This window comes from Zeus faber, assembly GCF_960531495.2.
Source record: "Zeus faber genome assembly, chromosome: 2".
Classification (NCBI taxonomy): Eukaryota; Metazoa; Chordata; class Actinopteri; order Zeiformes; family Zeidae; genus Zeus; species Zeus faber.
This window is the reverse complement of record NC_137189.1, coordinates 14,284,070-14,302,420: the sequence shown is the minus strand read 5'-3', so window position 1 is coordinate 14,302,420 and position 18,351 is coordinate 14,284,070. Positions and strand designations below refer to the sequence as shown.

The window sequence follows — 18,351 nt, the reverse complement described above, 5'->3', positions numbered from 1 at the left end:
CTACTCAGCAAATGCCAAATTTTTACTTACAATCAGCTCCACAATGATGAATCTATAGCTGTGTTTTTAATCTCTGAGTGCTCTCTGGGTGACACTTCCACGCCAATACAGATAATACAGTTTTACTCAATACATTTACATAAGCAATACATTTTCAATACAGGCCCTCCCCGTCTTAATTTTTCGTGTCTTTGCAATTTTTATTACCATTGAGCCAGTTTCAACGTACATTATCTCCTGTCTCCCACAGGGGTGTGTGGTTGCTGCGGGGCCCTGAGGCCTCGCTACAAGAGGCTGGTGGACAACATCTTCCCAGAGGATCCAGAGGTAACGCACCCAACAAATATTTCTTTATTTTCCTCCAATAGCACCCCCCACCCCCTATACATTTTCTAAACCCAGTGTTTTCAGGCTGCAGATGTTGCATTTGTGTTATTATAAAAATAACAATCTGTTGCCAACTCAGATCTAGTGGCGATGAGTCTTGATGTGTATGTGGGCGGGCAGGGCAGAAGGTGGTGATTTGTTTTTTCCAGCCTCATTATTTGACCTTCTGTGCTGCCGAAATACCCACTTTAAGATGTCGGGGCTGTCACCAGCACCCGTTGGGGGCTGAGCATGCCTAGTGAACATAAACCTTGTTTCCGTTGTCATGCACTCATCTGATGGTGAGTGCTCGTGCATGCCCCTGAACATTGTGCTCCCAGATGAATTAAAAAAGTTGTGTTTCGAATTCAAGCTCTATGCTGCAGTCACAAAGACTGTAACGAACATAATCCCATCAGAATGGGTGTAATGGAGCTGTCTGATTCATCCAAGACCTTGGTGTGTGTGTGTGTGTGTGTGTGTGTGTGTGTGTGTGTGTGTGTGTGTGTGTGTGTGTGTGTGTGTGTGTGTGTGTGTGTGTGTGTGTGTGTGTGTGTGTGTGTGTGTGTGTGTGTGTTACAGTATGCTTGCTTTTGCTTTAACCCACAGTCTAATGCCGTTTGTGATTCACGACCAAATTAAAAAAATATGCTTTGTGGGGTAGATAGAGAGCATTTTTTTTTTTCGAAACATCTGTTTATTGTCTTTTTTGTCTACAGAAAGTATCAATAGACAGACATCGACAACAATAACAGACATGACAAAAGAAAAACATAAAAACGCCCAAAAACAGAACAAAACACAAAAAAACACAAGACAAACATTACGAAACAACAATAATGCAGTCACATGCAACAATGTAGCAGAAAATCCATCTCTGTGATTTATAGAAAGCATTCTCCCATACAGGACTGGGTCATCTTATGTAAAGAAAAATAGGAAAGAGAAAAACTTTTTAGAATTTTTTTTATAGTTGCCTTTATAATATTATTTGCAGCAAAGTAGAATTCAGCTCCTCTAAGTGCATGTTTGGGAGTGTTAGTTTTATACCTTTTTTCAAAGCTGCAGAAGTGGGGAGCAAAATATATTCAAATCCCTCAGCTTCGTGGATACACACAGGCCACGGCTAACTCCTTAGTGATAGCCCTGTATCTGTTTCTGTTTGATTTGTATAATTTTAAATCTAAATGACTTCTCACCAGTTCTGCTGATTACCACCCCCAAAAACGAGTTACACAGGCTAAGTCAAAGAAATACAGAACATTATTACAACACTTTGAATTGCAATGTATGAGTTGCCTGTTGACCTGCCAGTCTGTTTATCTCCCTAAATCAGTGCTTCCTTTTTGTATCTACAATGCACTTGACTCCCAGTCTTCTCCTGCAGACCGCAGTGCCGTTTCATTTCATTGATTGGTGTGCAGCGCCGGGTCTGAGTGTGGATGCAATCTCAGTGGACCCCAGATGCTTTTAGCTCTCTCTGCCTAGAATGAAGAACGATTTTAAGTGGGTCAAGGGAAAAGGGACAAGATGGAACTCTGCGATCTAGTTGTCCGGTTGCACCTTGGGGTTTTGAAAAGTCAAACAAGCTACAACACGTCCTCCACTCATAGCTTGGTGCTTCCAGAAGGCGAGAAAACAATTAATTGTTTTTTCCCTTTTTCTCGCTGTCTGTCTTAATTAATCCCTCTTTTTTTCATACTTGCCTGTCAAATCTCTTCCACTTCTCACTCGCTCCCTCTCTCTCCTTCTCTTTGACTCTCCCAGGATGGGCTGGTGAAGGCCAACATGGAGAAGCTAACATTTTACGCACTGTCTGCTCCAGAGAAGCTGGACCGTATCGGAGCGTACCTGTCTGAGAGACTGTCCAGGGACGTGGCCCGACACAGATATGGGTGAGACTCCATCGCTCACATCGTAATTCTTCATACCCTAGAAAGTGTCCAAGCTCCCTGTGACAAATGACCACAAATTTGTGAATATCAGGAAAAATGAAATGAAAGCACCAATATCTCAGAAGTAGCTGTAAATCAGCGAACCATTATGCTGTTAGGGACGGATGTCCCTTGAAGGACTTCAGCCAAGGCTATATATTTATAACACCAGGAAGCTTTCTGTGGCTTTTCCACATTTGCCTCTCAACTCCTTTTGTGAAACCACTTTGGGAGAGCTGGTAGCAGCAGACCTTTCTTTTCCATACATAGGCCAGTATTTTACAGCAACATGTCAGTTGTATCATACAAAGCCATGAGTTGTATGTGTGTATCCCTCTGACCTCCCGTTCAGCTACGTGTGCATCGCCATGGAGGCCCTTGACCAGCTGCTGATGGCATGTCACTGCCAGAGCATCAACCTCTTTGTGGAGAGCTTCCTGAAGATGGTGCGTAAGCTGCTCGAGTCGGACAAGCCTAACCTGCAGATTTTGGGAACCAATTCGGTGAGTGGCCAAGACTTGCGTTTTCAACTGTAAATGCTTGTGATTCAGTGGTTGTTGCAGTGGCAAATTCAATTGGTTTGAATCCACCCCTCGCAGTATCTAGCCGAGGTTTAAGTATTGCTTATTCAAAGGCATACAGTCAAAATAGTCTAATGGATACAGAATGCTAAAGTATTATTTCCAACCATTACATTGTGAAGCCACTAGCAATATGTTGTGTTGCCAATCAAGCTTAGGAAGAGCAAGATTTTATTTTGGTCTTCATATTTTTAGAAACTTCTGTCGTTTAAACTTAGTTTTATTTACAAAGACAACTGACTGATCACTTTTGCATTTGACCTCGAATGCAAGACATTTAAAAGACTGAGGAATGTCCAAATGGGGAAGAAGAACAACAACTACTGCAGTTGAATATTTGGTTAGCCTTAAAGAAGAGCAGGATTCAATCTTTATGGTTCTGAAACAGAGTTGGTGCTTAAGCCTGGGGGGTGTGCAGACAGGCAGATTTGTCTTTTAGTCATGGCATACCTTTTTTTTTTTTTTTTTTTTTAACCATACAGTTTAATAAACACAATATAAGACACAGTTTAGCTCAAAGAAAAGGTCTTTCTTTTCTGTCCCTTGGATTAATTGGAGGGAACCATTGAGATGCATTATCAGTAAACAAATCCAATCAGAATCAGATTGGCGGTATGAATTAACTTATTTACTTTATTTTAATATCACATGAAACGTCAAAAATCTAAGAGGTGTCGGAGAGACCACTTCGTATTTCAGTGTTTGGGAACAAGCGGTAGCATGGGACGGACGGAGACAGCGCAGCGAGGATCTGCTCCTCCTAAGTGAGAAGCTACTATCAGTGTGCTGAGCCCGGTCAGCCGAGGACACGTGGAGGGAATCAGATTAGGTGCAGACCGACCGAGCATGGCTCTCGCCAGCTATTCGCACAGATTGAGCGGACACGCCTCTCACTCGCTTGCGCTATAATCTCCCCGATATCAGCCTCTCTTGGACGCACCCAACACTCGCGTATTAAGAGGTCAAGCGAGTTAATGCGCACTCTCCCTGAGCTGTGAAATATGTTTGGGATTTCAGGTGTTCAGTTTACTCACTAATATCTTTACACCGTGGATGTGAATAATGTTCACTGCTTAAAACCTCCGCTGTTGCTCAACTTTGGACTCTGGTGTTGAGTTTCCGAAAAATAGAAAGTCAAAAAAATGATTTGAATTATGAATTATCTTGCCTTAGAATAACAGCCATGTTTAGAAGATCACGGGAAAGGCGAACAAAGCCAGAATTTTGTGTCATGATTCTGCATACGAATAAGACTTATTTCTGTGTTTTCCATTTGAGTGTGTGCGCAGGGGGACGTCCAACCCCTCTGTCCCGCTCTCTCGCGCGCCGCGTGGATGATCTGAAGTAGCCCGGCGTCAGAGAGAGAAGGGAAAGTGGCAGATTAGAGGGCTTATCACTGTGGGTCTTGGACCCAGCCAGGTCTTCCCACGTCGAGTGTCATTGACCTAAAAAGTGCTCGCTCCGGGGCCTCGTCCAACAAGAGCCACTTCTCAACAAGCCTCTTCATCTTCTTTTTTTTATTTTTCAATGTATTTTTTCCAGCCCATCTGTGCTTCCTTGCATTAACTTGCTTCTCGACACCCTTGCTCCACGCTGATATATTACAGACTGAATAATTTATCCATCCAGCTTTTTGAAGCTATTATTATCTCTATCCTGTTTCAAATTAAGAGACAGCGGTAATTTACGAGTCGCTTTGCAGCCGGTGGTTAAAATGTCAACGTCCTTAAGTGCTGACATTTCCTTGCTCAGCGGGAAAGCCTGTCTCTACCCTTTGCAGCCGACTCCCAGCGATATGTTTTTGGCCCTCTGCTTCCCCCAACTTACATTTTGAAAATTAGATAATCCTCAAGGGGTTATCGGGTCACCATAACTATGACTGGGTGAATGATTATTTAATTTAGAAGTAATTTCTTAATGAAATTAAAGTCTCTATTGAATAGCAGACTTAAAGCTTAATCTTCTAGTTGGCATAACTCCAGCCTGGTTGACATGAAAATATTCCCTTTCTCCCCCTCGCTCCCTCTCTCTGTCCTCCGCCCCTCCAGTTTGTCAAGTTTGCCAACATAGAAGAAGACACGCCATCGTACCACCGCAGCTACGACTTCTTTGTCTCTCGCTTCAGTGAGATGTGCCACTCCAGCTACGAGGACCCAGACATCCGCACCAAGTGAGTCAGGGCTCCAGACTAACTTTTGGTTATTATATTTTGGTTACTTTTGGTCATTGGTGGCGCTGGTGAGCTTAACCTTTTCATTTAGGCGTACCAGCACATAATTTAGGTGCACCTAAAATTTTTATAATAAAGCACCGGGGACACACCCTGTGGGCCCACCACCTGCGGGGATAGGTGTTGGGGTCGGGTGCAAAGCCAGGTGGGCGGCGGGCAAAGGCAGGGGCCTGGGCCTGCTGATCCTCGGCATCGCAGACTAGTTCTAGGGACATGGAATGTCACCTCTCTGGCGGGGAAGGAGCTGGAGCTGGTGCGGGACCAACTAGATATAGTTGGGCTCACCTCTACGCACAGCACTGGCTCTGGAACCAAACTCCTGGAGAGGCAGAGTCTGAAGACTCGGGGGAAGTCTCGTCCAGATGCCTGGCAGAGGTCTCTGAGGCAGTTAAAAAGCTCCTCGGTGGCAAGGCATCGGGGGTGGATGAGATTTGCCCTGAAATGCTGAAGGCTCTGGACATTGTTGGGCTGTCTTGGTTGACACGCCTCTTCAGTGTTGCATGGATGTCGGGGACAGTACCTGTGGAGTGGCAGACCGGGGTGGTGGTTCCCATTTTTAAAGAGGGGGACCGGAGGGTGTGCTCCAATTATAGGGGTATCACACTGCTCAGCCTCCCCCGGAAAGTTTACTCCAGGGCGCTGGAAAGGAGGCTCCGGCCGATTCTTGAACCTCAGATTCAGGAGGAGCAATGCGGATTCCGTCCTGGACATGGAACAGTGGACCAGCTCTTTACCCTTGCAGGGTTGCTGTGGGGGTCGTGGGAGTTTACCCATCCAGTCTACATGTGTTTTGTGGACCCGGAGAAGGCTTTCGACCGTGTCCCTTGGGGGGATCCTGTGGGGGGTACTGAGGGAGTATGGGGTACCGGGGCCGTTGGTACGGGCCTTGTACAACCAAAGTGAGAGTTGTGTTTGTATTCTCAGTACAAAGTCAAACACGTTCTCAGTGGGTGTTGGACTCTGATTCTGTTTGTGATATTCATGGACAGGATCTCAAGGCGCAGCCGAGGTGAGGAGAGAATGGCATCTCTGCTTTTTGCAGATGATGCGGTTTGTTGGCTTCATCAGACCATGACCTCCAGCACGCACTGGAGCGGTTTGCAGCCGAGTGTGAAGCGGTCGGGATGAGAGTCAGCACCTCCAAGTCTGTGGCCATGGTTCTCTGCCGTAAACGGTGGTTTGCTCCCTCTAGGTTGGGAGCGAGTTGCTGCCCTAAGTGAAGGAGTTCAAGTATCTCGGGATCTTGTTCACGAGTGAGGGGAAAATGGAGAGTGAGATGGACAGGCGGATCGGTGCAGCGTCAGCAGTGATGCTGGCGTTATACCGGACTGTTGTGGTGAAGAGGGAGCTGAGCCAGAAGGCAAAGTTCTCAATTTACCAGTCCATCTACGTCCCAACTGTCACCTATGGTCATGAGCTTTGGGTAGTGACCGAAAGAACAAGATTGCGAATACAAGCGGCTGAAATGGGTTTCCTCCACAAGGTGGCTGGGCTCAGCCTTAGAGATTGGGTGAGGAGCTCAGACATCCAGAGGGAGCTGGATGGATGGACTGGGGACAGAGGAAACAGGTGGAACGGTTACCTCCACCGATGATGTTGGGTCTGATTAATGTCGATATTCTTTTCCATTATAAATTAAAATAAGGCAATTCTATAAACGTGGCATTGCTTACCTTCAAATATTTCATAAAAAAACAACAGTTTGTGTTACTTTATGGCATTTAGATGTATTATCTAATATATTGTGATCCTATTCTGATAGAGTAATAGATAATATTGTAATGACCCTGGATGTGTTGGTTACTGAGGGCGGTTCAAGTCTCGCGTGAGGGAATGTGTGCGCATGGATCTGGTGCGTGGGTGTGTGTGGCAAGACGGAGTCGGGAACTGGGCGGAGGGAGAAGTATTCGGTTGTTTGGTTGTCCGTTCAATGGTGTAGGTTATGACCCAAACAAGAAGGTAACAATAAACCTCAGTGTTTACTGACAACCGTGTGGCTTCTTCCGCCGTCTAGAACTTTACAATATCATAATCAGTTGAAGCTCTGAACGGCATGTGGAGGCTGCGCTGTAGGGTTCAGGCTGAACAAGGATATAGATAAAGGTTTAAATTTATTTAGTTTCCCTAGTTTCTTACTTCAATGGAAAATGAACGTAAACCTAACTCAGAAGGGTTGAATTGAAGGGGAGTTTTTCTTTCTCCTCCAGACAGCGCTGCGTTGTGCTTGCCACTCCTCGCCCTGTGCCAGTTTTCCTGTGTTTTTATTTTAGATCTATTTATTTGTGTTAGTTTATACTTGTATGAAACAAACATTTTAAACCTGACTGTCCCCCTCCACATTGGATCAGGACAGTGGATTGTGTAATGGAGACGGAGTGGTCTCCAGCCCACTGTGCAATTACTATGGTTCCAAGTCCAATGGTTGCCCGTGTCTCCAAACAAAACAAATAATTATTATTTAGAAAAAGCAAAGCTTCACTCGACCTATTAGTAACTTAAGAATTAGAGAATTGGGCCTTCTACCGGATCCAGGGGTCTGCATATCGATGTAGTCACATTTTTAGCGTTAAAACCGGGAAAATCCATTGCACTGCTGCCTCACAGCAAGAAGGTCCTGGGTTTGATTCCCGCCTGAGGCGCTGATTAGGGTCCTTTCTGTGTAGAGTTTACATGTTCTCGTCATGATGATGGGATAAATGCGGAAAATACATTTCACTGTGTGTGTGTGTGTGTGTGTGTGTGTGTGTGTGTGTGTGTGTGTGTGTCACATATATACACACAGAGACATGCAATCCTTTATGCTGCTTTACGCTAACATAACAATCTACAGAAAAAAGGGCTATGTTTATGTTATTTGTTCAAAGACAAATGTCTGCACACCCAGTTGGTGTTGAAAAAAAATATTTATACTTTTTTTTTTTAATTAGACCTGCTATATTTGAAGCACACCGGTGCGACCAATGAAAATGTTTAGTCGTACTTGATTATATGCCTATTATTATTATATAACTGGATTAGACCGTTTTTAAGATATAAATCTATTTTAGACTTTTCCTGGATCATTTTTCTCATTTTCCTTGATAGCCATGTGAAATGGATTGTTTTATAGAAGTTCCTTGTCCTCGAACAATGCAAGTCATTCTTTTTGAAAGTTTTGTTTTATTTTTAACTCAGCGTTGAACAGATTCATATAGCAGAGGCCTTGCATAAATTGACAACTAAAAGATGAGGCCCAGAAAGAAACCATTCAAAAATAGACAAAAATATCTATTTTTAATATAGGCGAGAGCCGATACATCAACTGATTCCGGAATGGGCAGATCTTTCAGTGAGTCTCAAAGCACTATTACAATTTTTGTACCAAGGTAACCTTCTCCTTCCTAAAACATCTCATGTCTTGTGAGTCACTGCTTCTAACTGAATGATATCTCCCATGGATTGCTGTCCTCTAGAATCCGCATGGCGGGCATCAAGGGCCTGCAAGGGGTGGTGAGGAAGACTGTGAACGACGAGCTCCAGGCAAACATCTGGGACCCGCAACACATGGACAAGATCGTCCCCTCGCTGCTTTTCAACCTGCAGAGTGGAGAGGGCACAGAGAGGTAAGAGTTAAATGTGTACACATTTAACACACATTTAGCTGTGTGATTGTTGGAAAAAAATGTCAATAAACTATAAACAAACACTATGAACAATAAATGCTATCGACATGCAAATTGTTAAATATAAGACATTTAGGTTTTAGCTGATGATTGTCATACAAATTCTGATTAATGAATTGTCTTTTTTTGTTCTTCACGATATTCGGACAAAAACTTAAACTTGCAGAATCTTAGCAATTTTGCAAAATCATTGCATCGATCAGCTCAAATAATTGTGATTGGATGATTATGTAATAATCGTGACATCTCTGTCATACATTTAATAGCGAGTCATTATGAATGGTCGTCATTGCAAATGGTTGGAAATGTGATGGACCTCGAGGGGGGACAAATGTTAAGCCTGGGGCCACCATTTTGGTTCCATGCGTCGAGGTTAGGTCATGTTTGTCCTGGTTCGTCCGGTCAACCGTCGGCCATTTTATTCGTCATCACTGTCATTGTTGAATGATTCCACTGATAGTCCTGCTGGTGGCCACCCACCTGCAGAATCCAAGGACACAGCCAGAGGAAAACAAAGGACACCTTAAAGAGGAAGAGTGCCTGAGAGAGAAGGGTCTCTGCACAGATGGAAATAGAACATAGGGTGGAGAATGAGATAAAGAAGGTTTTGGAGCAAAATGACACAGTGGACAAGTGGGTCATTAGAAAATGTTGAAGCATTAAATGTATTTTGTATGAATTAAAACATTTTTAAATGTGATTCTTAGGATTAATAAAATACATGTATGTATTTTGTTATGTAACTAGACATATCAAATTTAATATACTAGAAACTACTGTAAAGGTCAATGGATGTCATCTTATGCCGTACATATTCTTACTCATCCTTGAATCTTACAATTAGCAGAATTCTAATTTAATTGGCTTATATCATCTGCCTATATACATTTACTGTGATATATGTTGCTAAACATGAGAAAAGAATGCAGAGATGGAGGCGGAGAGAGATGCGGTGAAGAAAGGAGAGTGGTGGGCAGGGGGGTGTAATTCCACTTGGGGCAAGGTTCTACACGCTGCCATCCCATTGACGTCACAACCTACAACTGGCAGAGCGGGAGGGGAAAAGGGAGCAGGGAAGATGCGAGAGCAGAGCCATTCCGGAGGAATTGGGAAAGTGGAAAAGATAGACGGAGGGGTCGCCTGCCATCTGGGTGTCCATGCAGTCTGTCTGTCTGTCATTAGATCTGCTGCTGCGTTGCGTCTTCTGCATCTTAATTTTCTCCAGTCTGTCAATCAGGCCTGAGTCACAGAAACCACAGCTCTCAGCCACACGTTGAGTCTCTCATTGGACTCAGATGGACTAAAGGTTTTTATTTTTTATATTATTTTAATGTTTACTTTTGAAATTAATTGCCTGATTCATTAGCTGAAATGTATGATGTGTGTAATATTTATAAGGGTGTTGCCATTAACATTAGATTTATTCCTTATTCATAATGGCATGTAAAGACACTCATATTGTAATTGTCGATACGATCTAATGTTTTCCAGTGTGCAGTGTGGTGGACGCACTGACAAGAGCTCCTTGTCAACTCAGCAACTTGTGTGATTTTACTTTGTATTACTGGCTCTTTTTGCACATACAGTATTTTCACTCACTCATTATGATTGGGGAAAACACTTTTGGAGTTACGGTTGTCAGCCAGTTTGGAATTTAAGCCAATTTTTGACAATGCAGACCACATATTCCCCTTTACTCTTTTGTTAACCTTTGCCCGACGGAGGAAAACACAGAGGGAAGGGTGCCGGGGCTTTGTGCAGAAAGGACTCAGGCGAGTCGAGGGGAGGGGGTCTGTGCTTTATGGTTAACTCTTCGTGGGCCATGGATGTCTGTTTTGAAAACACACTGCTCCCTGGTTCTGGAGATGGACAGGCTATATTAGTAAGTGCATTGATGACACTGTTCCAAAAGCCACTGTCTGCATTTAAACCAACCAGAAACCCATGGTCAGCTGAGAAATCTGTGCTAAACTCCGAGTGCGGACCACTGCCTTTAACTCAGGGGACCCTGAAGCCTACAAAGCAGCCAGATATGACCTCTGGAAGTCAATCATGGATGCCAAGATGGATTAGAGAGAAAAAGTTGAGTCTAAGTACAGCTCTGACCCCAGACACATGTGAGCATTGTTCAGCCCTCCTCATCGCTCCCGGATGAGCTCAACACCTTTTATGCTCGGTTCAATGTGAGCAACACAGCCCCTGCCACATATTCACCTGTGGACTGGAAAGCTGCCACATTTATCCTAGCAGCAGACGGCGTGAGACAGTCCTTCAAAAGTGTCAACCCCCACGAAGCTCCAGGACCAGACTACATCCCAGGCCAGGGTTTCAGGGCTTACATTGATCAACTGGCAGAGGTCTTCACCAACATCTTAAACCTATCCCTGAGTCAGTCCACCCGAGTGTGGGAGACGCGGGGCTGTTGGCGATGCGGAGCATGCTGTGAACTCGCAAGAAGACAGAAGTGAGATCAGACCCAACATGACGGTGCCCGGCTGCATGAAACTTAAACAGACCGACAATCTGCTCCACCTCCGACAGATAACAAAGCTAATTGCAAAAAAAAAACCCAAAAAAACACATTACCCAAATCCAAAATAGAGGTCCTTGAAGATTATATCAATTATTATTATAACGAGTATGTGATGGACCAGGACCTTTACAATCCAGCGGAAAGGAAGAAGGCAGACTCGGCTACTGGTACAGATGATCGAAATTGATCTTAATCCTAGCGCTGTAGAGGCTAGTTTCTTGGATGATATTAACAAGAAGCTAGACATGCTTGGTCCGCTCCACCGAGACATTTACGAGATAGAAGCCAGCCTTGATTTCCTGCACCGCATGTCTCACAATGGAGATGGAGGTTGTAAAGAAAGAAAATAAAATAATGAAAGAGACTATCCTGGATATCCAATCCAGAATTATGCAGGACAACCTCATCTTCTCTGGGATACCCAAGAACAAACACAGAGACCCCAGAAAACATGGTGAAAGGCTTCCTTCACACAGCCCTGAAACTCCCCACAGACACCGTGAAGCTGATCACCTTTCACCAGGTTCACGGACTAGGACACCGCGTGGGGAACCGTCTCCGCTCCATCATTACTTTGTTTGAGCACTTCAACCACAAGGAGCTGGTTAAAAGCAAAGGATGGGAGCTGAAAGAAACCATGCTGGGTATGAATGATCAATTACCCCGGGAGATCAAAGACCGACGGAAGGTGCTGTACCCCATCCTGAAGGAGGACCGGCAGAAGGGTCAACGGCTCTCGCTTGTTGTTAAACTATATATAGATGGTCTGTTATTCCGAGACTCCTCCACCACACCCTGGTTATTCTGATAATTCTGGTATGTGAGATGTAGAAATTAGCATCCTATCTACAGTATGTCAAGATTGTAAATATTGCTCACTCTCATCATCTCACCCTACTAATCCCTCCCTCCCTACTTCTCTCATCACTCTCTCCACTCTATCACTATATGTATGTCTGACTCTGCAATGTTATCTTTGTCTCTTTGTCATTGGCAAACCCATTAAGTTTGTTAGTTGGAATGGGAGAATTTTGTGCTCACCAGCTAAACGTAGCAAAATCCACCTCACCAGGATGAACCCCAGCTTCCGTGTACTGCAAGAAACTCACCTCACTGCATCCAAGCACCTCAAACTCAAAACTAAATGGGTAAATCAGATTTTTTTTCTGGAAAAAATTAGGTTTCTATATTGATCAATAAAGGTATCCCATATCAGAATAAAACCACAATATCATACACAGAAGGGCGATACATAATGATGGAATTTTAGGAAACATCAAATTAACCACAGCTAATATTTATGGCCCCAATGAGGACGGCCCAAATTTCTTATACAATAAATTTTCAAAACTCTTAGAATTCTCTGACTCAATTATTTTACTGGGACGGGACTTCAACACAGTACTTGATCTAAGTTTGGACCGTTCACAAACCGTCTGACACTCTAAAAGATTATGAGTGACCTCGCTCTTGGTGATTGTTGGCAATCAAATAAACAACATAGTAGAGAATACACATATTATTCACTACCCCACAAGAGCTTCTCTAGAACTGATTTTTTTTGATAAGTAACTGTAATATCCAAAATTACTAATCCTGAAATCCAACCTATTGTAATCTCCCATCACGGGCCGATTAGTTTCAACCTCATGAATGAAACCAACCAGAACCCTCCTGGCAGGTAGCGGTAACATCTCACTCCTGACAGATAAAGAATTGAACCATTTCTTTTCCAGAAAATGGACTTCCTTCATTGAACTGAATGACTCTCCTGAAATATTACCATCCTTACTCTAGGAAACGGCAAAGACAGTTCTGAGAGGTAGTATTATTTCATTCTCCACTCACAAGAAGAAGAAAGGATAAGAACTCAGGAAAGCTCTCTTCTCTTTGCCCAACAATACATCACCTGGATCAGATGGCTACCCAGTGTAATTCTATAAACACTTCTGGCCACTTATATCCCCTCTATTCACCAGAATGGTGACGGAGATTAAGTCAACCTCCGTACATGAATACTGCTCTCATTTCGGTTTTGCTCAAACCCAATAAGGACCCAACCATCACCTCCAGTCATAGTCCTAATTAATTGCGATTTAAAGATTATTAGTAAAACAGAATTGAGAAAGTAATTCCATTTATAATTCACCCAGACCAAACAGGCTTTGTCAAGGGCAGACACTCATCCAGCAATATGTACCGTTTATTCAGTCTGATCAGCATATCGCAAAGGAAAAACTTTAATACTGTTATTGCTCCTTTAGATGACAGAAAAGCATTTGACAGAGTTAATTGGACATATCTCTTTCCACCCTCAACAAATTTGCCTTTGGAGAGTCACTCATTCAGTGGATCAGAATTCTGACTCACCATCTGCTTCTGTCATCACCAATGGTTACACTTCACAGCGTTTCACACTCCAACATGGCACAAGACAAGGATGTCCGCTCTCCCCTTTACTATTTGCCATCTTTATTGAACCCCTCGCAGCAGCCATGCGTCAAAACATTAATATCATTCGCATACAAACAGGGGGCTCAATTTGTATGCAGCCGATATTTTGTTATATTTACGGAACCCAATATCATCCTTACCGGAAGTGTTCAATCTTATATCTACATTTTCAGCCATCTCAGATTATTTAATAAACTGGACTAAAATCACCCTCTTATCACTCAGTGGGGAAGACTGAAATGCTGTAACCCAGAAACTTCCCTTAACTAATCAGGAACGGGAAACATTAGATACCTTGGTACTGATATCTATCTTGGTAAGATAGCAGCAGTGAAAATAAATATACTACCAAAGATAAACTATATATTTTCAATGACCCAGTCCAACCAACAGTAAATTGGGTTAATACTCTTGACAAAACAATCAATAAATTATATTAGAAATACAAGAAACCGAGAATTAAACTAGCAATACTGTGAAGACTGTGGATGCATAGCATCCCCAAACTTCAGATACTACTATTTAGAACCATCTACTATTTTTAATTAAATGGTTACAACCGGAGCAACAATTGGGCCATGGACGGTGAGACATTGAACAAACAGAACGTCAGGATTTATCACTATCTGATCTCCCACTCATTACTGAATCAATAAGGAAACATAATTGCTTTAAAAACCCATTCATTGCAATGACTCTGTCAGCCTGGTGGAGATTCAACAGACTCAGTGGTCACACTATATCTCCAAACAAATTCACTCCAATCTGGCACAACCAAGATTTTCTGGTAAAATATAGACCAATAATCTTCAGGTCTTGGAAAAGACAAGGAATTACTCACCTGGAACACATTTTTGAAAACAAGTTGCTTATATCCTTCCTAACCTTAACCTAAAGGTATTAAATCAATGGTCACAGTTTCTTGCAATTCCTTCAACTACAGCAGTCTCTAAAAGTTAACACCAAATTAACGAACAACCTCTTACAACCAACTCAGATGATTGAACATCTTACTGATATAGGTCATTTAAAAAAATAAATTTTCCAGAATATACAAACTTAAAAACAGATGACACTTTATCTTTACCTACCATGGAATGGGAAAGAGACCTTTCTGTTTCCACCGATATCAACCGGTGAAAGCTTATTTGTAACAACATCTTTTCTATGACCCTCCCTGACATCCAGGTGCACTGCGCTGAGCACACTCGACTACATGGATGGATGCTCGGAGTTTGGGGGCCTCGCTCTTGCACGGGTGGGGGTGGGGGCCTTGCTGGCTTGCTGGGCTTGTGTGTTGCTCCCCGGGCTTCGGGCTTCTCTGGGGGCTGGGGGGGTCTTCTGTGGCTGCAGGGCAGGGTGCTCGGGGCTTTTTTTGCGGCCGTGGAGTGCGTCTGTACAGCCTTGGGCCTCAGGGGTGGCTTTGGGGCCTTTTCCGCTGCTTGGAGGCGCTATGATATAATATCGACCTCATACACCAGAACCAATTGGGTCCCCTCCCAAGTCCCGTACACCCACCTGACACTTCACACACACACACACACACACACACACACACACACACACACACACACATACATACATACAGGCGATCTCATCACAGGCACACACACACCACCAGCACCTGCTTTGAACACACCCCCAACATCGTCCTGGTTACATCCCTCTTCTCTTCTCGCTCATTTACTGCCATAACTATGACAGGAAGAGCTTGCTCTTCCAGTTTTCCTGAACTTAATTGACTCTGTTTTTTCAATACATGTTATTGTGTCAAAGTGCTTCGATCGGCTCGTCAAAATCCAAATCTGCTCCTCCCTTCCTGACTCCTTGAACCCTCTCTAGTTTGGATACAGACCAAACAAGGCCACGGATGGCGCAATCGCCTTGGCAACACACTGCTCACCCAGCTGGATAAAGGGGATACATATCTGAGAATACTTTTCATTGATTACAGCTTGGCATTCAACACCATCATTCCCTCCCTCATTCCCTCACTAAGCTCATTGATCTTGGACTGAACACCTCCATCTGCCGCTGGATCTTTGTTCGACTTTCTGATGGGCAGGCAGGCCCAAGGTGGTGAGAATCGCCAGCCACACCTCCCCCTCGCTGACCCTCAACGCAGGCGCACCGCAGGGCTGTGTGCTCAGACCCTCCTGTACATCCTGTTCACCTACAACTGTGTTGCCATGCACAGCTTAAATGTCATCATTAAGTTTGCTGACGACACATCCATCCTGGGCCCCATCACAGACAACAATAAGAGGGCTTACAGAGAGAAGATTAAGAAACTAACCAGCTGGTGCCAGGACAGCAACCTCTCTCTCAAGTCAGAAAAAAATTGGAACATGATCGTGGACTACAGGAGACAGCAGGGGGGTGGAAACCTACCCATCCTCATTGGTAATACCGGGGTTGAAAGGTTCAGCACCTTCAAGTTCCTCTGATTTCACATCACCAAGGACCTCTCCTGGACCCTACACACAGACACCATTGTCAAGAATGCTCGCCAGTGACTCTATTTCCAGAGTAAATCTGGCTTGAACACAGCATACTCCCTGCCATTCAGGACATCTTCAACCAGCGGTCCCTGCAGAAGGCACACAGTATCATCAAAGACCACAGCCACCCTGCACGCAGAAGTGTTCTCCTTGCTACCGTCTGGTGGACGATACCATGGCTGCACGCACCACCAGACTTAAAAACTGTTTTTACCACCAGGCAATCAGGCTTCTGAACTCATTTTTGCCACCCCCTCTTTGCATATCTGCTCACCTGCTTGCCTGCAATTTTTAGATAAAACTTTTTTTTAAGATACATACTGTGTGCAATACACTTGTCACTTTTATGTACATCGTTTTCTCCCTATTACTATAGTTTTTATATTTTATATTACTGTTAAAGATTTTTACAGCTGAGCTGACCTGACTATCGTCCAGGACATTTCATTGTGTTGCTGACCCTGTGCTTACCTACATAGGACTAATAAAACTGAAACTTGAACTTGATAATATCTAACTATAAAGGTAGGAATCTCTGTACTGTATGTCTTTAGATTATCATGTCCTTTGATAATCTCAGCAACCGTTTATCTGATCTACTTCACACTTTGCGGATGTGTTGCTGAGGACCCAAGGATGTGCAATGTTGAATCGAATTGGGTGCGGTTTGGACACCCGACACGTTATATTAATAAAAATTGAGCCAGCGGGGTGCAGGACTTCAGGGCTTTGCGACTGAGTTCCAAAGAGTGTGTTTCTCTGGTGTATGACCTGAATCAACAGTTTAATTTTCCATTGTGGAACACAGGACGGAGTCATGGACATTTTGTTAAACTGTGTATTAAGTCTTGAACAGGTATGCATTAGAAAGTCTATACTTTTGAACGGGCATGCTATAAGGACTGAATCATTGACATTTTGTTAAATTGTGCCATTCGAATCTCCTTCTCCTTCGACTATTACGTCCTTCGACTATCTCTACAACTTGGCGGGTGTATTGTTGGGGACCCATGGAGGTGAGGCGTCGAATTTGGTTCAATTTGGACCTGCAACACATGTAATATTAATAATCCTTCAATAAACAGCAAGCCAGCGGAGGCTGGGGCTTCAGGGCTCTGCGACTGAGTGACAAGTGTGCCTTTCCCCGGTGTATGACTTTTAACTCTTTAACTGGCAGTTTCTTCTTCCATTGTGGAACACAGGACTGAATCATTGACATTTGTTTATTTGTCCCTTTCAAATATCTTGGGAAATCTTAAATTTTGACCGGGCTTGCAACTAGTTTCATTAATTCCTGTAGGGAAATTCAGGAAATGCATATTAAAGCTATGCATTTAAGTGCAGCACAGCAGTAAGTTGTGTTTATCTGCCCTTTTTCCACACTTTTTTTCGCACACTCACATAATATTTGAAAGTAATTTTTTTTTTTTTTTACCTTGTCTCGTCAAAACCGATCCGAACCGTCCTAATACCATCTAGTTTTGTTTTGTTTAAGCATGGTGGTGAATAAGAGTGCAGTTGCACCTTCTGCTAATAAATAACACAAATAAATTAAAACAGTTAAAGGCGTAGGTTTATGTAACCCGATATGCGACATGTACATAATAGTGATGGACTACAAGTTTTACTAAAGTACACAACATTGGAAAAGTTGTACACTGAAAAAGGTCTCTTCGTCCATCTAGGTTAGCCTATACTCATTACCCTCCTCTAAACTCTGGTGGCTTCTGCAGGAGACCCATGCGGAGACAGGAAGTCACATGACCTCCTCTACAGCACTCGGAGAGTTCTGATGTTAATAAATGATGACCTGAGAACCACCTGCGGTCCGGCACAGCTTTAACTATGCATGAGATAAAAGAAAGACTGGAACCAAAGTGTGTACAAGGCTTATTTAAAACATGCGTGCAAAGAACACATGCATTTAACAATGTGGTTTGCTCAGTTATGGCTGATAATTGTGTCGTATTTGCGGAAACAAAATGCACAAAACCCAAAAACGCACGCTGCAGTAACTTGGCTTTGACTGGAAATGACCAGCAGAGACGTAGAGCTGCTGCATTGATGGAGCAGCCCGGTGGGGGTTTCTG

At 43.5% G+C, this 18,351-nt stretch overlaps 1 protein-coding gene across 1 annotated transcript in view; it reads left to right on the top strand.

Annotated features, from left to right (window-relative positions):
• The first annotated feature begins 250 nt into the window (after positions 1-250).
• LOC307245575 (protein EFR3 homolog B) overlaps positions 251-18,351 on the top strand; it is a 33,693-nt gene continuing 15,592 nt past the window's right edge. The window contains exons 1-5 of the mRNA XM_080021219.1: positions 251-327; positions 2,134-2,261; positions 2,653-2,803; positions 4,930-5,051; positions 8,564-8,713. Coding sequence (XP_079877345.1) covers positions 2,155-2,261; positions 2,653-2,803; positions 4,930-5,051; positions 8,564-8,713 — 530 coding nt within the window. The 5' untranslated portion in view covers positions 251-327; positions 2,134-2,154. The remainder of the gene's footprint in view (positions 328-2,133; positions 2,262-2,652; positions 2,804-4,929; positions 5,052-8,563; positions 8,714-18,351) is intronic.